General features: G+C 42.0%; 2 protein-coding genes across 14 annotated transcripts in view; one reads left to right on the plus strand and one right to left on the minus strand.

Annotated features, from left to right (window-relative positions):
• Nucleotides 1–17,956, plus strand: part of PTPRK (protein tyrosine phosphatase receptor type K) — a 616,176-nt gene extending 598,220 nt beyond the window's left edge. For 6 of the 12 annotated variants that reach the window (XM_050949447.1, XM_050949436.1, XM_050949438.1 and 3 more), the window contains 9 exons: nucleotides 128–297; nucleotides 1,472–1,607; nucleotides 6,318–6,467; nucleotides 7,047–7,220; nucleotides 8,847–8,978; nucleotides 9,235–9,360; nucleotides 11,159–11,322; nucleotides 12,705–12,840; nucleotides 16,580–17,956. In XM_050949447.1, the coding sequence (XP_050805404.1) occupies nucleotides 128–297; nucleotides 1,472–1,607; nucleotides 6,318–6,467; nucleotides 7,047–7,220; nucleotides 8,847–8,978; nucleotides 9,235–9,360; nucleotides 11,159–11,322; nucleotides 12,705–12,840; nucleotides 16,580–16,633 (1,242 nt within the window). In that variant the 3' untranslated portion in view covers nucleotides 16,634–17,956. The remainder of the gene's footprint in view (nucleotides 1–127; nucleotides 298–1,471; nucleotides 1,608–6,317; nucleotides 6,468–7,046; nucleotides 7,221–8,846; nucleotides 8,979–9,234; nucleotides 9,361–11,158; nucleotides 11,323–12,704; nucleotides 12,841–16,579) is intronic. The other 6 variants (XM_050949449.1, XM_050949439.1, XM_050949442.1 and 3 more) reach the window with 1 other exon arrangement.
• Nucleotides 1–24,676, minus strand: part of LOC127049284 (uncharacterized) — a 225,808-nt gene that overhangs the window by 128,465 nt on the left and 72,667 nt on the right. The gene's annotated exons all lie outside the window — the stretch shown is intronic.

Consider the following 24,676-nt stretch of genomic DNA (forward strand, 5'->3'; position numbering starts at 1 on the left):
AATTAGTTTGAGAAGACAGTATGTAGATTCTAGCAGTATTGTCATTGCTTGACTCAGAGAATATTTTGGGTGTTGAATATTTCGAGTTTAATAACCTCTTTCAAAATATTATTTTTGTCTTTGGCAGAGAGGTTACAATGAAATCCGTGAACTTAAACAGTTCCATTTCACAGGCTGGCCAGATCATGGAGTTCCTTACAATGCCACAGGCCTCCTTTCATTTATACGTCGTGTCAAATTGTCTAACCCTCCTAGTGCTGGGCCTATTGTTGTACATTGCAGGTGTGTAGAGAAGAGGTAGATGAATTTTCTACAACTTTATACGTGAGCTTGTGTAGTAGTCTCTTGTGAAGTTGTGGGGTTTGTCTTGTTGTTGTTTAATTTTTGGGAATGAATTTGCTCTTTCAATGCCCTGTCCACCCTGGAAGCAGAACTAGGCTAGCTACAGCAATGTTTAAACATAGCTGAATTCTAGTACAACTTCCCCAATTGGTATGGACAGATATTTTTTCCTCAGAACTGTTAGCCAAACCTTGTTATAATTTAGGCTAACGTTTAACGTGCTCTATGGCAACATTTTATGACAGAGTACTAGGATGGTATTTTGTTACAGCTATGTTGACATTTAAAATGTGCCTTTGTGAAATATAATTTTGAGTAGAATATTTAATTGAACATATGGCAACAAATAGATCCATCCAGTGAAACAACATTCTGAAATATTGGATAGAGTGGGAACAACTAAAGAGTGTTGTTTTCCATGTAAGTTTTGCAAATTTTCCGTTATGGGGCACAGTTCACTGAAATATGATTTCTTGGCAAATCCATCAAATGTGTTAACTACATTCTGCACATAGAGTTAGCCAAGCTGTGCATGGAATTCACTTTTCCAATATCTATAATAGCTATGTAAAAACCCAGGAGAGACTCCCATACAATTCTGATATTGTACCGGAAGATGGTTAACTGCCTAAACCAGAGTATAAAGGAGAGTCTACATTTCACAGTCAAATTTTCTTACCTGAAATTGTCCCTTGGAAAAAAATAGTCCTCCTTAGTCTCTCTGAATAAAGATAAGTCCTATATGTTTTGAAGTGATTCCATAAAGAGCATAGTGATCCTGAAGATCTCTGTCATCTAACAAGTCTGTTACTACAATTTGTTTCTGGACCATGAAGGAATGTTCTGAGTTACTAAAAAGGAACCTCACTGATACTGTTTTTACATAATCTGAGATCTGTTGAAAAGTTTTTGTTTGAGTTGTATACATTTCATGTCTGTCTAAATGCTATCCTGAGGAATAAAGGGGGGAACTGGAGATTCTGTAATGGTTGGAAAGATACGTGTGAGAACTTAGGTTAATGTTCCAAGTGTGTACTTGTAAATGCCAAATAGAGTTTGCTAAATTTGTGAGAGGTAGATTTTCTGGATTGTGGGGAGTACTCTGAAATTATTTGCTAATTCTTTCCAGTGCTGGTGCTGGACGAACTGGCTGTTACATTGTGATTGACATCATGCTAGACATGGCAGAAAGAGAAGGTGTTGTGGATATCTACAATTGTGTCAAAGCCTTACGGTCACGTCGCATCAACATGGTACAAACAGAGGTATGGTAGTTTATCTGCAATGGATCTAATGCTTTCTTAGCTGCATTAAGTCAGAATTTTATTTCTGTAATCAATACAGCAATATCATCTTAATCAGTCACCCATCCCGCCCTCCCCGGCAGCAGATAACTATTTATCCACAGTGAGAGGAATTCCTGAATAAGAACAGTACTATGGAGCCAGGAGCACACAGCACAGAGGCTATGCCAGCTCTTTGCCTGCTCCCAAACTGGAGCCCACCCATCCAGAACAATAGAACCCAGTAGCTTCCACACACTCCAGCATCAGCACAGTCCATACCACCTTCCAAGCCCTGGGTCTGCTGATAAAAGAGCAAAAGTCAACTTTTGTCCTGGCTCAGAGAATAGCTTGACTTGACCCAACCCAGGGCCTTTCTGCCCGAGACCTGATTCCGGAGTATGTTGGACCTGATATCCAATGTTATGGTCCATACAATTAGGGCAGCTTGAGTTTTCCTCAAGCTACTGGGTCACATGATGGCATGTACTTACGTGGTTCAGCATGCAAGTCTGTGCCTCAGACCCCTCCAGATCTGGGTAGCATCAGTATACTCCCTAAGCAGACACCACTTGGACTCCAGTACTCCCCTAGTCTTCGCCTCCTTGCACTGGTGGAAAGACCCAAGATTGGTAATGATGGGGTTGCCCTTTATTACCTTTCAACCATCAGTAGTTTTAATCTCTGATGTGTCCGACCTAGGGTGGGGAGCCCACCTCAGACTCGGGGCCTCTGTTCCCAAGAAGAACTCTCCCTGTACATAAACCTCAGGGAGCTCAGGGCAGTACACTTAGCTTGCCAACTGTTCCTTCCCCAGATCTCAGGAGATGTGATGCAAGTCCTTACAGACAATACCATAGGCATGTTCTATATCAACAAGCAGAGAGGAGCCCAATCTTCAGCTCTTTGTCAGGAGGCTATCTGTCTGAGACTTCTGTACAAAGTACTCCATTCATCTTGAGGTGTCACATCTGGAATGTACTGGCAGATCACCTCAGCAGATCCCTTTCCTCTCACCATGAGTGGTCCCTTCACCTGAAGGTCACCAAGTTAATCTTCCACAGGCAGGGACCTCCCCAGGTCGACTTTTTCATTACCAGACAGAACAGAAAAATGCCATCAGTTTTGCTTGCTGTCTGGGCACAGCTCAGGCTCCCTCTCCAATGCTTACCTGCTCCCATGGACAGAGCTCCAATTCTATGCCTTTCCTCCAATCCCTCTGGTTCATAAGGTCCTCCTAAAAGTCAAACAAACAAGGCAAAATTCATTCTGACTGGTTCGGCGTGCTCCCGGATCTGTCAGTAGCAGCTCCACTCTCGCTCCCACTCAGCCCGGACCTAATCTCACAAGACCACGGCAGGTTGCTTCACCCAAACCTCGCTTCCCTGTCCCTAACTACATGGATGCTGCATGGCTGAACTCAGAAGAACAGGCTTGCTCAGAACAGGTCCATCAGGTCTTGCTGTGTTGTAAAAAGGCATCCACCAGGGCTACCTTCCTGGCCAAATGGAAGCGCTTCTCAAGATGCACATCTCAAAGAGCTCTCTCTCCATCTCGATCTTCCCTTCAGTCTATGTTGGACCGCTTGCTCCACTTAAAGCAACAGGGCCTGATTCCTCTTGTCTATCAAGATGCACTTAGCCATCTCAGCTTTCCACCCACCGGTGAACGGCAGGTCAGCGTTCTCCCACAAGATAGCTGTATGTTTCTCAAAGGGCTGGAGAAGCTCTGTCCTCTGGTCCATGAGCCAATCCTCCCATAGGATTTAAACCTGGTTCTGTCAAAACCTTTTGACAAAAACTTTTCTCCCAAAGGAACAAAATGGACACCGTGTAGTCAAGTATGTGGGTTTATTACGCACAGCGCTGCCAGAGTGTCACTTTGCTTGTCAGTGCCTCTGAGCCTAATAAGCATTTGATTACAATAGATTATATAGGGTATTCATGGGCGGAGAGAAGCGACGGGATGGGAGGTCCCGAGCCCCTGGATAGGTTCTAGCAGCAAGACAAGATAAGCACAATAAGCCAGTAGTCTAAAATATTACATAATGGCTCCGCCCATGGTTTTAGGTTAACATACAACATACTGTATATGGGGGGAGGGATAGCTCAATGGTTTGAGCATTGGCCTGCTAAACCCAGGGTTGTGAGTTCAGTCCTTGAGGAGGCCATTTAGGAATCTGGGGCAAAAATCTGTTTGGGGATTGGTCCTACTTTGAGCAGGGTGTTGGACTAGATGACCTCCTGAGGTCCTTTCCAACCCTGATATTCTATCATTCTATAAGTTGAATCCTGATTTAGGGTCCACAGGAATCAAGTAGCTCTTCTGGTTGTCCAACAGGTACATTCCTGGGGATGAAAGCAGAAAGACATTGAAAAGTACATGGCAATAGAAATTGCTTTCAGGGTGCCCCATTGTGTTCCTAAAAGCTAACATTGGTGTGGGGGATGCATCTATGGAAGGGAGCATGTCATATCTCATACTGACATGTTTGGGCCTCTCCATGAACTCTAGCCTGGTATGTGGGGAGAGTATTCACGATCTCCTTCCTGCGCTAAGGAGCGGACATTCTGAGGCCCCTTCCAATGTTTGGTATGTCCGTAATTTCAAGGACACCAATTACTGCTCCCCATCTGGAGTTCTGCTGACTATGCTTTATCTAATAAGAAGCAAGGTTGTCTCTGGTTTATTCAGCTTCTCTCAGCCAATATTGTTCATTGTTAACTAGGCCCCCAGCTCAAACCAAGCTTTGGACTTTGGGCCTATGTGAAAAGTTGCTGACAGAGCCTGTGGTGAGGATTTTACACACACAGCAAATGAATCATGGCCCTTCAGGTCCCCTCTTCAAGCCGCTAGCATCATGCCCCTTGTTGCAATCACCTTGGCCGGAAGGGTCTCTGAAATCAAGAGCTTTACATCAGAACTGCCTCACATGGAGTTCTTCAAGGACAAGGTCCAGCTGGGCCCTGACCTGGCTTTCCTGACACAATTTCATGTCAATCAGGCCAGCCAAGAGACCAGGCTTCGTCAGCAGAGTTCTGCTGTCACAGTTCCCAATCCAGGACATTTGCAGAGCCACAACCTAGTCATCAGCACAGTCCTTCGCATCTCACTACACCATCACCCAGCAGGCCTGGGACAACACTGATTTTGAGAGAGTGGTGTTGCTGTCAGCGTGTCCATGACCTCTGAGCCCCCTCCTGGGGTACTGCTTGTGAGTCACCTCACATGGAATGGAGAAGAGCAAGCATTCGAAGAGGAAAAAATAGTTACTAACCTTTCCATAACTGTTGTTCTTCAAGGTGTGTTGCTCATGTCTGTGCCACAACCCACCCTCCTGCCCTTCTGTCAGAGTTAAGGACAAGAAGCAACTGAGAGGATGCAGAGCTGGCGGTACTCTTTAAACCGGCGCATAAGTTCACAGCACCAGAGAGTGCTAAAGCTGGCTTGACAGATACCACTAAGGGAAAAATCTCTGGCAATGGTGCATGTGGTGCACAAACACACCTAACATGGAATAGACATGAGCAGCAACACATCGCAAAGAACACAGAAAGGTTAGTAACCGTTTTCTCTAATAACGAAGTAATAAAAGCTACCATCATGAAGCATTCACACCATTGAGTCACCACATAATCTTACTGTCATTCTCATTGTCCCCTCCACTTACTCTCCCAGTTGTTTGTTACCTCTTGTCTACCCTTGGATTTTAAATTCTTTGTGGGCAGAGACTGTGTCTGTTACAAACTCTCTGATGTGACAACATACGGTGGGTGTTGCAGGCCCGCCGTCAGAAATTCTGGGGGGCTGGGGCCCAGGGCAGAAGTGATGAATCTGTCACTTCTGGGATGTCCCACGCTGGCCTATCGCACCAGCCCAGGAGGTCCCCCAGAGCGTGGGGCCCAAAGCAGTTTCGCATGCCTCGGAGTCCTGTGGCCTGCCCAGGCGATTTAAAAGGGCCCTGGCTCCCAGCTGCCACCACTTCTACTATGGCCCCGGGGGCCCCCAGGCCCTTTTAAATCGCCCAGGCACCTGGTCAGTTGCCCTTTTTGCTGTCCGCTGTCAACAGGCCTGGAGTGTTGTGTAATATTTGACAAAAGATACTGTTGGAATAGTAATGCAGCTGACTGGGGGCTGCAGACTCACAACAGGCCAACAAAATCAGGACGCGGCATTTCCTGTATTGGCATAGTGCTGAGTCTATTGTCTGCCCAGTGCTAGGTATGAGACACTAGGTATACCAGTCCACATGCATATAAGTAGCATGAAATATGCCACGTAATTGCTAGGAGCAGGTAGTGCCTGAAGCATTGTATATGCTTTCTATATGTATCACGGAACTGAAAGCTACTATTAAGGAAGCAAATAAGCAGAACCAGCATGAGACTGTCTCCCACACTGACCTGTGCACCACAAAATCTCCTGAAAATTCCCCCATTAAGCAAATTAGTGTACTTATGCTCTTACTATCGCTGGACTTAAATTGGTTCTCAGGGAAACATACTGATTAACTGCATCCCAGTTAGGCAGATTGTACTGTACATAAGGTGCTAAAGCAATATCCAATGCATTGATGGAAGCTGCTTTGAATAAGATTTATAGAGGGGGAAGATCTGCTTATCTTGAAGGAAAGTAAGATTTTATTTTGTTTTTAAATTGCTTGGGTTTTTTTTTTCTTTTCCTCTTTGGTAGGAGCAGTACATCTTTATTCATGATGCCATTTTGGAAGCTTGCTTATGTGGAGAAACTGCCATCCCTGTCTGTGAATTCAAAGCTGCATATTTTGATATGATTAGAATAGACTCTCAGACAAACTCTTCACATCTCAAAGATGAATTTCAGGTATTTACAGTTACTGGTATCTCTTCATAGAATAGCAACTTTTTTGCCTCCTAGGTACATATAATTTATTTTAAGGAAAAAGACTTTCATATCAAATTCATAACCTTTGTCCCTTTCTTGTATTTAAGATAATATAACACCCTTTTCTTTTATTATGTACTTTACAAGGTCACTTTTAAATAGGAAATACCCTTCTTAGATTATAATTGCAGTAGACTGCTGACTATAATGAACAGTACTGACCTTGAACTGGCAGGATGGGGGGTTTATTTTGCATTTTAAGCAAGTGAGACACAGTTCATATGTATTTCACAATATTCTATTTTCTTCCTTTTGGATTGCATGTTAGGGGGGATGCATTTAGAGGATCCATTCAGCAGTTCCTGATGCGTCTTCATACCTGAGCTTTCATTCATTTTAACTGAAAAAATGTCAAGTTTCTCAAGCAGACACGTGCTCTTGTTTGCTTGTGATTTTTCATGTTTCCCACGTTGCAACATTTTAAATAAAAGAATGAATTTCAGGAACACTATATATAAGATGCACTATAACATGATATTGATTCCTTCTGCTGTTTAGACCCTGAATTCTGTGACACCTCGGCTGCAAGCTGAAGATTGCAGCATAGCCTGCTTGCCAAGGAATCATGACAAGAATCGCTTCATGGATATGCTGCCACCTGACAGATGTCTGCCTTTCTTAATTACTATTGATGGGGAGAGCAGCAACTATATCAATGCTGCTCTTATGGATGTAAGAGACTATCTCCTTTGTCTGTGTAACGTGCCATGAAAACCTGTGTAATATGAGAGAGAACTCTTGCTGGTTAAAGAAAGGGTAATTCTTTCTTCCTGTAGTGTTCAGTAAAGTGGTCTTAACAAACAAGGGAGAGGGAGTCTTGGCAACATTTTTAAAATCCACTAACTTTTGTTGTTCCTTTACAACATTAGATATCTTAGATGTCTCGGTGCTTCTGTGATCCTCTGGAAAGCTGGGAACCCCCCTTTTTAATAGTATTGTATTAAATCTCCAATTTCCATTCCTCCATAGTCACAATATATAGCATCTTCAAATCTGTCACTGGTCCAGAAATGAATACTGCTCATCTGAGCTTTGGGCTAACAATTTGTGGGTAGCAATTCCATATTTGTTGGTGGAAAATAGGAAGTCCTGCCAAGCCACCCCATCCCTTTCAATCTCCACTCCCATGCCCCCAAAATGTGATCTGATGTAACAGTCCCATAATAGCTGGTATCGCTTGTGTTGTGTCTCCTTCTTCTGCTACTTGCAAACCATGTGTTCCCGGGACTCCAGGAGCTGGAGGCTGCAGGGAGTAGGTACAAACAGCCCTGTTCTCAGCCTCCAGGAGGGTTAATCCCATTGCAGCCTGTTTGCACTGCTTTGTGCCTCCTCTCTGCTGCCATCAGTCTATGTGCTGCAGGGCCAGAAGTCCCCCAGTGGCAGCCACATGGACTGCAGCCATCAGAAGATAGAGCAGCTCCAGTCCTCTCAGGAGTATTCCAGTCGCAGTAGGAGATAGTGCAGCCTGAGTACATCAGTAACTACACAGCTCTGTCCTTACCAGTGGGAATTAGCCCCTAATTACCAGCCTTCTCTGCCTTTAAAAATAACTGCCAGCTCCCCCTCCCTCCCCCAGACTATCATTCTTCCCAGATGGCAACTGTACATGACAGTCACTTGCTGATCTTCTGTTGACTCCTTCCACTAGTGACAACCTAGCAATGCTCACAACCTGAGTTCAACTCCAACCAAGAGATGCAGGGAGGGGATCTAAAATGCCCAAAGTCTTCTCCAAAAAAACTATTTTAAAAAGTGTTTTTTAAGACTTGAAAACTTTTTGATGTCAGCCCAAAGAGAGGTTTATAAAGAAAAGAAAAAAGCTTTAGGATCAGTTACAAGAGGAAAGGTGGCCTTGTGGTTATCACACCATCATGGGACTCGAGATCTAGGTCCAGTTTCTGGCTGAGTCACAGACTACTTCTGTGAACTTGGTTAAATCAATATTTTTGTGCCTCAGTATCCCCCTTTGTAAAATGGGGTTAATACATCTCTGCTAGTATTCTAAAATAATCTGAAACTATGATGAATGCATGTAATATAAGCACCAGTTCAGCAAAACAGGCAACAATGGGCTCAACTTTTAAGTGATTAATTTAAAGGAGATTTATGCATATGTGACCTGTTGGTTTTTTTTCCACTTTAAATATCTTATTGTTTGAATAGTTGTTCTGGTTAAAACTGCTAGATTTTATTCCACTACATTGTTTTAGTTATGTTGCCAAGAGGCCCAGACTTTGCATAATCGTTGTTCAGTGCTTTCTTTACTAATATTCCCCTACTCACTTCTTCTCTTTACAGAGCTACAGGCAACCAGCTGCTTTCATTGTCACACAACATCCTTTGCCAAACACTGTGAAAGATTTCTGGAGATTAGTGTATGACTATGGCTGTACCTCTGTTGTAATGTTAAATGAAGTTGATTTAGCACAGGTTAGTGTTCATGTATGGGGGTTTTGTGAACAAATTAATGCATCAGGGTGGTTATGCTTTGTAATAGGGTGAATGTACAGTGCAGTTTCATTGCAATTACAGTGTAAGTACCCTGTGGCTTTGCTTTTCAATAACTAATTAGTATTAATTAACATATCTATTACTGTACTATAAAGTGTGTTATAATAATAATGAAATACTACAATATTCATGATGCAACTTAAATTTTAATTATATACATTTTATTCTTGTTCAGGGCTGTCCACAGTATTGGCCTGAAGAAGGAATGCTGAGATATGGTCCTATTCAAGTGGAATGCATGTCTTGTTCAATGGATTGTGATGTAATAAACAGAATCTTCAGGATATGCAATCTAACAAGAGTAAGTATCATCATAATCATAACAGCTAACTGGGCTATTGTGGATTTGAGTATTACATAATACTAAATATACAGTATTAATTCTCTTCAGACATTAAGCAGAACAGAATTAAACATTCAGTTCCTAAGATTTAACTATTTTTCTGCAGCTGCCTATAATGGCCACAAACAGTATTTCATTTTATAACTGTCATATGAAATTGCATGTAAGCATATCTGAAGGACACTTGTGGTTATATAATTAACACCTCGTGGGCCTTGTGGTGCAAGAACCGCAAAACAAAGCAGAAGCATTATGACATTCTACTAAATATGTATGAAAAGACTCAAAGTTATTCTGGTTTTGGAGGTTCTTGAGACACTGTGCCCTGACCTACATTTACTAACATGTTCTCTCCACCTCCAGTAATGATGCAAGTCTTGATGCACTTTTCATCTTTTATCCATTACTGTCTCTGCCTTCTTTCATGTTGTCCTGCATTCTTTCAACACACTCTCAAACCATGCTTACCAGCCACTACCTTCTCCTTCAGATCCTCACTAGAAACTCATTTCTGCTATGTTGCCTGCATGCAATGAGTTAAAGAAAAATTTGTGAGAACCAGTAGGTTATGCTATTGTAACTACCCCCCACTTTATTACCCTCACTTGTTACATCTCATATTTAGAGATCAAGTTTGGACAACATCTGTGAAGTATGTTGCATATTTCTAATTTAACTCATAAATGATGATAATGGATATGGGGAAATGAAAGGGTGTTGCAAAGGCTCTTCTGTCGGGTTTTGATTTCCCAAGCTATTTTTCATGGATGGTTCAGAACTGGGTCATGTTTTATCCAAATTCTTTGCTTTGGTTTAAAGGAGTGTTAAGCAAAATGTTTTCATCTCTCCTTTTAACTCTCCTTGTTGTGTCTAGGAAATTCAATACAGTGTAGAGATATTAATACATTAAATGATTATGTTGTAGTCCTTTTTTGTTTCTTATATGTTGCAGTTTCCTTGTTCCTGTCTCTTTCACTTGTTCCATCTTTTATTTTCATTCTCTCCATTTCTTTTCTTCTGTTTTGGCTTTTTTATTTTTGTTCCCTCTGTCCCTCTTTCCTGTGAACCTTTCTTTCTCTCTGCACCATCTCTTTCCATCTTTGCCTGCCCCTGCTACATGAAACCAGGGTGAGTTATTTATTCTTTAGGGCAGCCAGGTACAGGAAACCTTTCTGAAACATTCTAAGCCACCCCAGAACACTCTGTCTGAAACTCAGTTTAGGAAAGGCTCCGAGATTTGCCATCAGGATATGATGGGCTGGCAAAAGGAGCAGACTCCATTCAAGCAAAAAACATATTTGTACACCACCATCATTTGTTGTTGTTTTATAACTGGAAATACTTTGTCAGGATAAGTGCTGCTACAGAGCCACTGCATTTCTCTGTAAGGTCTACAGATTCAACAACAGGGGTTTTTTTTGCTTATGTAGAGGTAGAATTTTTTTTAAAAAACAGAAATATCCCTGTTAGTTTATTTAGGAGTGGTTAAATTAGTGGCCCTATAAACTTTGATGTCCTAAGTTGCAACTACTTCAGAACATTTTCTTCTTAAACTTGTTCCATTGTGCCCTATTTCTGTAATACTTACACAGACACCTTTATGCTATCTCCTTGTATGTATGCTCAGCACATACATGTAATGGAATTTGTGTGTAATATATCGTCTGATTTAGTTTTGTGTTGTTTTATCTGTTCAGTTTTCATAAACTGATTATAAATGTGCCATGTTAATGTAAAGTGGTTTGACTTCCATCAGCCACAGGAAGGCTATCTGATGGTGCAGCAATTCCAGTATTTGGGATGGGCTTCTCACAGAGACGTTCCAGGCTCCAAGAGATCATTTTTGAAGTTAATTCTTCAAGTTGAAAAATGGCAAGAGGAATGTGAAGAAGGGGAAGGCCGAACTATCATTCACTGTCTGTGAGTAATTTTGTTGTGGCCAACTGGGTATATGGCAGCATCTTGGACTCTTTAGCATCCAATTCATTATTTTAAGTTCAATCCAGTGCTCCTATTAATACATTCTATTGTATATGTCTTATTTTGTTTTCTTTAATTTTGGCCCTGGTACTTGCACCCACTGGGACCTACATACTGTGGAGATGAGCACAATAGAAGTGGCTGGCTGGACAGATATGTGTTCCCTTTTGCTGGGGTTTTCTGGAGTCCCAATTTTCTCCTTTTACACCTAATGACAGTGTTTTCCAGGTGGTTTTAAATGAGGGTCCACAAGTGACTTCTGATCCAATGCCATTATACTATTGAGTGATCTAACAGGATGCTTCTTTGTACTAAGTGGCAAGAGATTACATATAATGAAGCTTTTCATTATATGTTTTGCATATTTTGAATAGTGCTCTTCCAACAAGTTTACACATCATAGCTGTTTTGTGTCATTCTGGACCAAGAATATGCATACCTGAAATCAAAGACGTTTTTGTTACATCTATAGTAGTGCTAGTGAAAAATAATTAATGTACAGAATGTAGGCAGTACCTGCTTTTTTAGCACTGTCATTTAAAAAGAAGAGAGAAGAAAAAAACCCACTGACTCCCACCATATGTGTAACCAATTAAATGTCATCTTTTTAAAAGAGAGCTATTTTTAGGAAAATTGGGGAAACCAGTATATTTATATTTTTTTTTACATTCCCTGAATGAAAAGTGACTAAACTCTTTTCTACCATATTTCAACTTAAAGCTTCAATTTTAGCAGTTGAATAAACTGCCCTCAAAAGGAGGTTTATAATTAAGTGTTCACAGATCTCTTTTGACTCTTAACTATGGCAAAATTCCAGAATGCCCATATGGTGTCCACAGACTCATATAGTTTGTTTACGTAATTTAAATGTATATTCAAGAAAAAAAAAACTTTCCAGGAACTTTTGGGAATAATATCAAAAAGTTACAAAAAAGATTAGCAGCATCTCTAAAGATCAAATCAACACCACACTCCAGTAATATTCTGCCACTATTCTTGTAGCTTGTGATGATTTAAAACAGTTCCCTCCAGAAACAAATGGAAAATGTTGCAGTTTATATTCATAACACTTGCTTTTAATTTCTCCTGCCCACTTAAGTTGTGTTATAGCATAGCTAGGCTGCATAATGAGCTATATAGCACACCACAATTGTTTCAAAACAGTATCAAGATTGCCAGTGATGTCAGATGTTTCAAACCACATCAACTAGAGCTATGAGGGGATTGATAAAGGTCTGTCTCATCTAATGGGTCCCCTATCTTGTATTTTTATAAAAATTAAAGGTGAGATGTATTAACTCTGTTATTTTGCTTACATTCAGGAATGGTGGTGGTCGGAGTGGAATGTTCTGTGCTATAGGCATAGTTGTTGAAATGGTCAAAAGACAAAATGTTGTTGATGTTTTCCACGCAGTAAAGACGTTACGGAATAGTAAGCCAAACATGGTAGAAAGTCCGGTAAGTTACTGCACATTGATTGGTATTCAGACAGCCAGTTAGCAAGAAGGATAATATACAGTGTGTATTGATATGGCTCACTTGGGAGCACTCTCACCTGGGATGCAGGTTGTTCATCATTTCACTGGTGTGACCAAAAGTACTAGATCATGAATCTTGTGCTCAAAAAACATAGTAATCCATCTACTAGAGCTAGGTGACCTGCAAGTATCACCCTAGTATAATTCTAACAGTGAATGTAATATTCTGAGTGGATGTACTGTTGTGAATTTTTACATCCTGAGTTGGAAACCTATTGCACATAGAAGGACTACATATTGGATAGCATCATAAACAGCTGGATTGTGTGTTTTGGTAGGTCATTTCTCTCCTGCCATATCGCCTGCTTTTCAAGGAAAATATTCAGAACAGTTAGGCCTTTTCTACACTGGGGAGGAGATGGACCTAAGTTAAGCAACTTCATCTACGTGAATAACTTTGCTAAAGTTGACATACTTAGATCTACTTACTGCGGGGTCCACTACACAGGGTTGACTACACTATGTCAACAGGAGATGCTCTCCCGTCAACTCCCCTTGCGCTTCTCATTCAGGTGGAGTACAGGAGTTGATGGGAGAGTGACCTGCGGTCAGTTTAGCAGGTCTTCAGTAGACCTGCTAAATCAACTGCTGATGCATCTATCTCTGCACCTCAATCCCCCGGTAAATGTAGATAATCCCTTAGGGTACACTATAATCTCTCAAGATCACCCTATGTTCTTAAAGTAACACTATAGCCTATTTTGCTCAGACAAACCATCTTAAAAGTTTACAAGCCAAGACAGTTCTTCCTAAGAGGAATAAACTGTGAAGTGGAATATATATTTTTTGTAATTGCAATTGCTATTTCTGGGCCTTTGTGGTAATTTGTAACACTGCTTTCTGACAGAGCCAAAATGACGCAGGAAAACTTTAATCTTAAAACATATTTTCTTTTAATAGATTAGGGGGTTTTATTGTAAACTTGCTTTAAGAAACCATAACTCTAAAGAAAATGTTTTTTTTTAAAACGTTAAATGCCTGACTTTGAAATACAGTCTCTCGTTTTCTAGACACAGCTTTACTCCCACCCCCCCCCGCCCTACCCCCCGACACACACATGCACCCTCTCCCCAGACTGGGTAATTTACCTGTTCATGTTCCACTCCTGCCACCAAAATTGCAGACTGAGTGAAGGCCCTTTAGAAAAAGTGAATCCTTAAACATTAAGATCTTTCTTGTCATGGTTAAGTATGAAAGCAGGTTGGAGAATGTCTTGGAATTTTTGCCATTTACCAATGTCACAAATACCCACACTCTTCAGACAGATGGTTGCCTCTAGCACTGAGCTCAGATATGCCAATTGAAATTAAAAATGTTCATGGTTTATATACAGTGAAAATTGCTTCTGACCCTTCGAACTGACATATTGAACAAAATCTGTGTAGTTTGCCTTTCCTCATACATCCCTTTTTCCAGGTGTCAGAATTTACTAGACTTCAGGTGTACGTGATATGATTTCCCTAATTATTGTTTGTTGCTGTCACACTGTTTGGAGTGGCTCACAACTGTAAGTGCCTAGGTGAGTGCTCACAACTGTGAGGGCAGACTGTCAGAAAACAGAGCAGATACCCCAAGCTGATGGTGTGTTCTCTAATTAGATTTCATCAAGCCAGTAACAAATGTGAACTCCTGGTCACTCAAACCAAAAATCACACCACATCAGTTTTCTCCCAGTCCAAAGAGACGAGTCACTTATCCCAGATCATTTGGTACTCCGATCTTACACAAAAGACAATGCTGACAGCTAAATCTATAGTAAACTAACTTAAGATTTATTCGCTGAGAAAAAAGAATGAGAGTTATTGAGAGGTTAAAGCAGGTACAATATATGTACAGAGGAATCACAGTTTGTAACTCCAAGTGGTGACAGTGATGTAATAAACTACCAGTTTCCCAAAAGTCTTCCAGGGCTACCCAGAATAACTCCAGGGATCTCCACTATGCATCTGGTATACTTCCCTGAAAGAGTCCAAAGGATCTTTCTTTGCATTCATTCTTGTAGCTTCTTCTTACAGAACACAAGCTAACAGAGTCTCTACCCATGTGGGCTTTTCCTCTGATGATATTGACTGACGAATGCACTTTGAGCCTCCAACCTCAGGTCATCACACACAATAGCCATTTGCATTGGAACTAGCATCTTTTCTCCTTCATTAGCATTTCCACAAAACTTCTTTTTTGTCTGATGAGTTATTTAGTTACAGGCGTATTTACGATGTAAATGTTTACTGTTACACTATGACAGTGTAAAACAGTAAGTAAGTAAGTAAAAATAATGCATGTAAGATCCCATTAGTTTTATGAAGTTTAAACACCAAATACACTCTTCTGCAGTTAACAATGTACTTTGATCTATACTAATACACACATGAATTGACTTGAGTACATTCTAGCATGACCTGATCTGCCAGCATCATAGTTGCTTCCATCTGCTGTACCAAGTGGATTAAATGATAGCTAGAATGTTAACAGCTGTAAGGAGGAGGTTATTGAACGTATCTGGCCTACCTGTGGCCATCTTGCTAAAAGTACTATCGAGTCTATGCAGCACGCTACTTTTGAGATGTAGCGCACAAAACTGGTGCACAGATTCCAGCTCATTGTTGAGAATGAATGCAGGTCAGATTACATGGAAATTTACTTGCTATACTTAAGTGCTACTATAAAGAGACTCCAATGTATATTGCGTATGATTCTGGTAAATTGTCTGAAAACTTCTCTTTATTTTTTTAAAAGCCCCAAATCCATTGTAGTTTTAAACTGCAGTTACTGAATTTCTGTAGGTGTGTTTCTCTGTGGTGTGTATTGTGTGGGCTTTTATTCAGAGCTCTTGAACGACAGCAGCAGCAGCTGTTGAGTCGTTAGTAGAAAACAAACCAGGAAAACCAATGTAGCATTGTCATCTGCCCTACATTCAACAAGATCATCAGATAACAAAAGTAAGCAGCGCAATAAAACCTTTTAGATATCCCACCACTTCCTGCTAGTGGATTTTGCAACCTAAAGTAAATCATGAGACCAGGCTCGTTTCATTTAGCTTTAAAAGCTGGTAGAATTTAATCAACTTCTCTTTTTTCAAATATTGACATTGAACAGCAACCTTGTTAAAAATAAATATTAGTTTTCCTGGCTGTACCTGCTGATCTCCTCACTTAAATGCACCTTCTGATCTACTTGACATTACATTATTTATCACAAATTCTAACACTGTCTTGAGGCCTAATGCAGTTCAGTATCATAGCTCAGTATTCCCTTGAATGATATTAAGATGCTGGTGCTAGTTTACTGCTAAATACCATTTGACTTAGAAGAAGCAGCTGTCAGTTGTACAGGGACTGAAGTAGTTCACTAGAGAAACACTGTGTTAGAAAATGAAAACTACGAGTTTTATAACTAACTCAGAAGCAAAACAAATCACAGGGAAGCAAAGAGCTTATTGCCATGTGTGGCCAATTCTTCCCTTCCACTGTGGTGGTTAGGCTGAGGTTTAAAATCAGAACTGACATCAGATGTTTTAATAAATTAAAAGAAAAATCTTGTGAGACTTGTATGGACTGAAATGGCACAGCAGTACGCAGAGAATATAGGTGCTCATAGATATCCCTGCCCTTTAATATATTAGACAGTTTCTTTAATTTTCTCTCTCCTTGTTTTTTCAGGAGCAATATCGTTTCTGCTATGATGTCGCTTTGGAATACCTTGAATCATCTTAGTCGGAATGGATGTGACAAAGTGCACCAAGTATATGAAGCTCAGTAAACTGTTTTGACAACAGTTGTTCAACCTGTGAAGAGAGATTTTAGTGAGAGGGACTTTTAAAATTTAAATGCAGAAGTATTTTTCTTATGAAGTTGTGGATCTTAATAAAAGAACTCAGTCTGTTTCTATGCCTGTATACAGTATCAACATTTAATGTCACATAAATAAATTTAATGAAATCCAGAGTCAGAAGAGATTTGCTCAAATTAGGACTTTTCAGTGTTTGTATATACAGCCATCTGTCAATTACAGTAGAGCCACCATCTGTTGCATGTATCAATATTTCCTATATGGTATTTTTTTTCCTTTTCCTTTTGATAAATTGTTAAAGTAAAACAAAACTGTGCAGATTGATAGTAAAATTCATTCTTTATATGTTTCAAGTGTTGCAACTCTATATAACTGGCTTATTTTGTTTTAATGTGCAATGATGGCTGGATCACATAAAGTTCTTTATAGAGAAACTTCAACATAAGCCAAAGACTCAAGTGTAAATATGTCTATATGGAGAAAGCACATTGTATTTATTGTTTACTTGCATTCCTTTTTGATGGCTGAAAAAACAATCATTTTTCTTGAAGAAAGCTTTTTTTGCTGAAATCAAGTGTAAACGATTTTTGTAGTTTATTTTTTGTATGTTGTAGTGTAAGTAGAAGACATACTTTTTATGCATAGATGAGGAAACATTGCTATAGTGATTTTGTTGTGTACATGCTTGTGAATTAAATCCATGTAAACAACTCGGTTATAGAAGGTCTTTAACTACAGGACCAAAATCAAAACATTTTGCTGAAAATGTATAGTTTTTCATAGTTGCATTAGTTGAATATTGATCGAAGGAATATATAAGGAAACCGCACACATTAAAATGGCCTTGCTTATGACTTGCACAATGTTGGAATTAGTTTCTAAGCACCGTTACAGTTTTAGGGGAACAAATTATTCAACAATGCTTGAAGCACAGGTCAAGAGAAGAGGACAACATGTATCCTTTCAGGGTAAGAAGTGTTTGTTTAGCAAATTGTAAAATTAAATGATGTTTATTTTGATGTTTACAGACATGTAAGCTTTGGCATCTGACAAAGCAAAATTTGAATAAATCAATGCCAGATTCTGGTTATGGTCTTGGTGTACAAAACAGCCATGTGTTTTTACTTAGTACTTCATCCACAGTAACATGTCTTGACATATTTTGCTAGCTAATATCATTCCAGTCTCCTGTTGTTTTTGGAATTGACAGAAAATGACAAGGTGCTTATAAATACTAATGTAAAGTAAGGGCGAATTAAACAACGTTTATAAAAATATGTTGATTCCATATTATTGCTTATTTTGATAACATTTCATTTATTATCATTACTAAGAAATTGTCATGTTGCTGGAGTAGTGCAATGTCAGTGGATCCCAACAGATGTCCATATTTGCTTAAAGGAAGAAAGTCACAAGGCATGCTCCCTCACCCTGAATTTATTTTAGCAAGCAGTCCCCACACACTCTTACGTAATGCCATCACAGTGTACTTTATTTACAAGGTTGTATGCAGCTTCAGGTCCCATCACCATACAGCTTTTCCTGAGTTTCATTGTACCCCCTAGGCACAGGGTGAGAAGATGGGAAAAGAGTTCTCACCTTTCTTAGATCTGGGGCTGCTATGTCCTTCCAGCCCCTCCCCCTTCCTGTGTCTCCCATTTAACCATCCCCAGTTAGTGATCTGAATCGCCTTGTTAACTGGTTAATCACCCAGCCTTAATCAATTATCTCCCAATCTGGGAACATTTACGAAGTGCACAGAGTAGTGATCCAGCTCTAGGCTATTCCCACTCTCGCACTGCACCTACTGCGTTTTTGTTTGTTTCTTTCTTACCAGGGCCTTTTCTCTCCTCCCCGAGGCTCTGCCTTTTCTCTGGGGGCTGCCATCCCATCCCACGAGCAGTTTCTTTAAGCCGACTTTCTAAAATCACTGTAGGAGACTTTTCCATCTTACGGCCACAAAAGGTATATTCCGATGGAGGGATCGACCACATCTCAGTTTTTGCACTTCTGTCTTCATATCATACGCAATCTTTTGCAGCATCAGACTTCTCCCCTGCATTTGAAATCTCCCCATCTATTATATTGTCCAGGTTACCCTGGATTGCAATACACTGTTGCTCTTGCTCTGGGTCTTTCAAGCCCTCAGCCTTTTTGCCTTTCTCCCCCTTCTTTGTCCTTCCTTCCAGCCTTCCCTTTTCTGTCTCCCCTTTAACCATCCCCCTTTTAGCTGTTCCCAGGTGATGAGCTGAATCCCCTGAGTAATTTGTTAATCCACCCAGTCCTACTCAATCATCTCCCAGTTTGGCCCATGTGAGGGTGCTTACAAACCACTTAATAGATTTATAAAAAATTTTAAACACTTCTCACCACAGTACATCCCATCCCATCCATCTGCTGTAGATCTCTCAACATTCAAGCGCCTGCCCATAAAAATCCTGGAAAAACAGACAAGCTTTGCAGAAGATCACCAAATCTAACTCTTGATGACCAAAGGGGAGGCCATATAATGTTTTGTGGGGCAAAAGTTGTGCCTAACTGAGAACCACATTTGTCACTTGCTGAACTGGAAAACAAAATCTAATTTACATAGAGAGAATCAGATTGCAACAGCCCTCATCTGCAGGGGTGGCCCACAGACTACAGAATGCAAGTGCTAAAGTTCTGTGTTGATTTGCACAACATCCAATTCCATCTTACTTCTTTCCTAACCAAAAATACACTGGTCAGTCATGCGATAGTGTAGTTATCATGAATGAGCAATTAGTTAACAGTGAAATTTAAATCTTGTGATGTGGACATGTAGTTTCTGTACTCTCTTGCTGACGGGGTGACCTTGCACATAACTGATGGGTGATAAAGACTCTTCAGAAATTGTTCTCTACCAGGCCAAGGAAGAGTCCCTGTTGGGATGGTAATGTCAGATGGGTGTTCCTCACCCATCAGAAATTTCTTCCTGTACTAAAGATACAAATGTAATGGAGTCCTTAAGGCTGCATATTGTGAATGAGGACTATAAGTCATGTCAGAACTGGCTAGTGGAAGCAAATTCTGAGGGATGAATTTTCCATCATTGCACCAGCTCTCCCCACCGCCCTTCCTTTTCTTACCCAGTGGCAGCAACCGCCAACTTCACTTAGCAGCAGCACCAGCTCCTTCCTCCAAGGCAGAAGCTGCTACATGGTCCCTTCCTTATCCCTGGACAAGACAGAAGAAGAGAACGGGGGGAGTATGCAGCAGCTGCCCCACAGGCAGCAGAACAAGCGCCTCGGGTAAATGAAGTGTACAAGTCCTGTGGCTGAGGGAGAGGATTCTCCTCTGCCCAGGGCACGTAGAGGAGGACAGGCTTTTTTTTACCTTGTGGCTGTGCAAGAGCTACCAGGACCAGTAGCACTATCTGTCAGCTCATGCCCACTAGCCATCCGTGGAAATCAGGGCTCACTCTCAGTACTGTCCTATCTGCTCCCACCTCTTGCCTCAGCATTAGTAGGGACACAGACATTGGAAGACAAGCTGTGAACTCCCTGGGTACTGCTCTGCTCTGTTTCAGATATCCAAATACAGCCCTCCCAGCCTACCTCTGTCAGGAAGTGAAGGCAGGATTGAGTTAAATTGCTAATAGAGATGTAAAGTAAGAGAGAGGATAATCAGTGGATTTGTGTGCTATCAGTCAGAGCTAAAATGGGTGCAGTTTTATTGCACAATGAAAACAGACCAAGAACAACAAAAGTAATTTTAACTGAATGTAGTACCAAAAGTTATTCTTTGGTCTAACATTTAAAAAGTGATTGACCTCAATAGCCTCATCTCTAAATGCTTACAGAACAAGATTTGGCTGTTCCTTTGAAGGCTTCAGTAGATTTCCCATAAAGCAGTACTAAGGTCACTCACTATCTCCCAGTTTTGGTCTGAAACCCTTATCCTGAGCTTGTGTGAGCAGCCACCAGCATTTGTTGCATTTGAGAGAAAGCGCTCACAGAACAGTGCTCCTGAGCTAATGATGTTTGCCCACAATATTATATTAACAAACATGAAAATAAAAGCAACTGCAGGACTTCACTTAGCTGCTATTACAAATGACTTACTGATTTCCAAGCTATAAGTCCTAACACGACAAAGTGAGGGGCGCAATACTAGGTAAGTACTGTTAGTATGTCACTAAGCTCCACCCAAGTGAATTGAAATGTTAAATTAAAAGAAAGAGACAGCTTGGAAGACATTTCTGTTACGGAATCATTACAGGACTAGGCCACCTGGATTGACAAATGACTATACAAAGGCCTTTTAAAGCCTGATTCTGCTGCTGTTTCAGAAGAAACCCTGAGATCCTGAAATAAACATGAAAGCTACTCTCATTCTCTACTGTACTTTTCAGTGGCATACAGAAAGGTCTGCACTGAGTTAAAATGATCCCAGTCTCACAAAGGAACCTGCATGGTGGTTTATAGCTCATACTTTCCCTTTGTTAAACAGACAGAACTCTAACCTTTGCAGATCCACAATAGTCAAGTATACTTGCGAAGATTTACTGATGTCTTTACTGTCTCAAAATGAATGATCTGTTAATAACTACTTCTGTATATTGGGGTTGAAATTTTCAAAGCTGGCTAAAGGATTTAGCCAGCAACTTCCATTAATTTCAATAGGATTTTGAGGGGCAAAATCAACTAGTCTGCTTTGAAGATCTCAAACTGTAGGGCCCTATTACTGGGACGAATTTTAACCAATTTAAATGAATAATATAAAATAAAAAATGTTTGATCTTTTAAAATTTCCTGGATATTGATCATATGGGTATGACCTGAGCGTGAGGGGGTGTGTATTTTGAAATAATCAGTCATCCCTGACAAAAATGTTACTTTCATAGCAGGCTGTTTTCTCTGAGATTAATTATTTTCCGAGTACTGAGGTCTGGTACCCAGACTGTGCAGGGATTGGCTTGTGCAGTGCAAAGCACATGAGATGTTACCTAATAATAATAATAATAATAATACATACTGACTTCGTCTTGGCCAACTAAGAATGGATGTTTTACTGCCTTCTTGGGACAGGAAACTCCATTTCAAAGGCATTTTGTAAGCCTCTCTTAACTTCTATCTTCCATCTGGGTCAGAAAATAGTTTTTTATCATTTGTGGAATCAGGACTAAATTTGAAACTCCATATGCTAAGAGATTTTTCACATCCCACCAAGTAAGCATAAAAAATGAAAACTGTATAAAAATACTCTCCTAGATATAACACTGAGAACCAAAAAAGAATAATTTTTGCAAGCTTTGGAATACCTTACAACTTTTCAGTGGCATGCACAAAACAGCATCTGGCAAAGCACAGCACCTCCAGATTGTGATAATACATGTGCTGGCCGCCACCTCCCGCAGCCCCTATTGGCATGGAACAGGGAAACCCGGCCAGTGGGAGCTGTGATCAGCGAAACCTGTAGATGCTGCAGGTAAACAAAATGTCCCGGCCCACCCCCGGATTTCCCTGATGGGCCGCATGCCAAAGGTTGCTGATCCCTGATGTATACTCTAAACTATATCTTTTCCAGATTTTCAGGCAGGCAACACATTTGTTTGATCATGGAAAGGCTCATGCCTGGGCACTGTGTCTTGGTCTAGTTCTCTAGTTGATTAACCTGAGTTTCTAAATCAACTATCATTATTAGAGTTGGTAGAGGCCACAGGTGTTTAAAAAGACTGTGTTCAGGCTTGAATGCTTTTCAGAATAAGCCTTTTATAGGGCTGATCTGTGCAACGGCTGCCGTTGTTAGAGTTGCTTTCGTATGTGGGATCAAGATGAGAGCTGCACCCTTGTGGGTGTCATTTCTGAAACAACAGTCTACCTTGATTGCACCAGTAAATTCTACCCTGTTCTGGCAGTCATTTCCTGCATAGTAGTTGGGTCAGAGTAGAGCAGGCAGGTGCAGGGCCACTGTGTAGTGTGACTTCTATGGTGTATGTTATGTAATTTCTTTTGGCAAAAAGGATTTCATATGACTGGCTCAAATTTAGGCTGGATTTTGGCAGGAGATGGGGTTAAAACTCCTTGTTCTCCAATCTTAGAGTGGTGCCCAAACTTTTCCTTGCATGCCCCGCTTACCTGTAATGGAATGTGTCTACCCCCCGTGCACTTCCCCTACCCCCATGTCCAGGGTTGGATCCATGGCTGGGGTAGGGTTGTCAACTTTCTAATCACACAAAACTGAACACCGGAGTTCTGTCCTTTCCCCAAGATCCCGCTCCCCTCTCACTACATTCCCACTCCCTCGGTGGCTTGCACTCTCCCACCCAAACTCACTTTCACTGGGTGGGACAGGGAGTTCGGGTATAGGAGGGGATGAGGGCTCTAACTGGGGGTGCAGGCTCTGGGGTTCAGGGTGTGGGAGGGGGCTCTGGGCTGGGGTATGGAGTTGGGGTGCAGTTGGATGTGAGGAATCCAGCTGGGGGTGTAGCTGAGGATGAGGGGCTTGGGGTGCAAGAAGGGGCACCAGGCTGGGGGGAGGTGGGTCCAAGGGATTCAGAGTGCAGGAGGGGGAGAGGATTGGGGTGTGGAGGAGGTTTGGGCTCTGGGCTGGGTGTGTGGGCTCTGGGATGAGAAGTTTGGGGTGCAGGAGGGAGCTCAGAACTGGGGTAGAGGGGTGGGGCTTGGGGTTGCGGTGTAGGCTTACCTCAGGCAGCTCCTGGTCAGCGGCACAGCAGGGCTAAGGTAGGCTCCTGGCAGCAGCCAGAAGCAGGTCCAGCTCCTAGGTGGGGAAAGGAGGCTCTGCATGCTGCTTCTTGTCCGCAGGCACCACCACCTCCAGCTCCCAATGGCTGCAGTTCCCGGCCAGTTGGAGTGCGGAGCTGGTGCTCGGGGAGAGGGCAGCACAAGGAGCCCCAGGGCCTCCCTGCCTAGGAGCCAGACCTTCTGGCCACTTCCAGGGTGCAGCGTGGTGCCAGGACAGGTAGGGACTAGCCTGCCTTATCCCTGAAGCACCGCCGACCGGACTTCTGATGGCCCAGTCAGTGATGCTGACTGGAGCTGACAGGGTCCCTTTTCGACCTGGCATTCTGGTTGAAATCCAGACACCTGGTCACCCTAGGCTGGGGCCGGGAGCAGAGATGGGGGCCAGGAGCGGGGCCGTGACTGGAGGCTGGGAGCACAGCTGGAGGCAGAGCAAGACTGGGTGGCGCTCACTCCCGAGGATTGGCCCAGGCCACACCGCATTCCCCCTCCCCGTCTTTCCTCTGCACCCCCACAGTTTGAGGACCACTGCATTATGCAATATCACATGGCATGTGTCAAGAGTAGCTTCCCTTATGTCTGTAACTTAAAGTTAGGATTGTGGCATCTGTTATGGGGTGTCCACCCCACAATTGCCCGGGAGGGGTTAATATAGGCAAGACAGGCCAATTAGTCATAGGCAGCAACTGGAGGGGAGCTAGGATGCAATGAGGTTTAATTGGGCATGAAGCTCACCTGGGTGGAAATAGGTGGGACTTCTATAAAGCCAAGCTGCTGGCAACGGAGGCTGCAGTGAGGAAGCCCGCAGCCTCACTCCCTGATACAAAAGGGGAGAGTAGGAGCTTGTAATAGGAGTGTAAAAAACAGTCCAGGGAAGGAGCAATAAAGGCTGGGAGAGTAAGACCTGAGCCGCTGGGTCCCACCCACAAAGCTCCTGATTGGGGGAGATGTGGAGCCCGACTGATTGGCTGGGAAGCATTGCTTAAGCCAGAAAGAGGCACAGGAAGTTGAGCAACTAGGTGAATCTCTGGCTGGCTGCTGCTATGGACCCTGCCTACTTGCCTCACTCCTGAGCCCTGCCTCCCAGCTGGTTCTTGCCTTCGTTATCCCAGACCCTCATCTGTTTGTGATTCCTGCTGTTCTGCCTCGCTCCACATCCCTGCTCCTATGCACTACCCGGGCTCTCACCCCCCACTGCAGTTCCTGTCTCTGTTGTGCCTGACCACCCACATCCCCATCTTT

This window comes from Gopherus flavomarginatus, chromosome 4 (genome assembly GCF_025201925.1).
Source record: "Gopherus flavomarginatus isolate rGopFla2 chromosome 4, rGopFla2.mat.asm, whole genome shotgun sequence".
NCBI lineage: Eukaryota > Metazoa > Chordata > Testudines > Testudinidae > Gopherus > Gopherus flavomarginatus.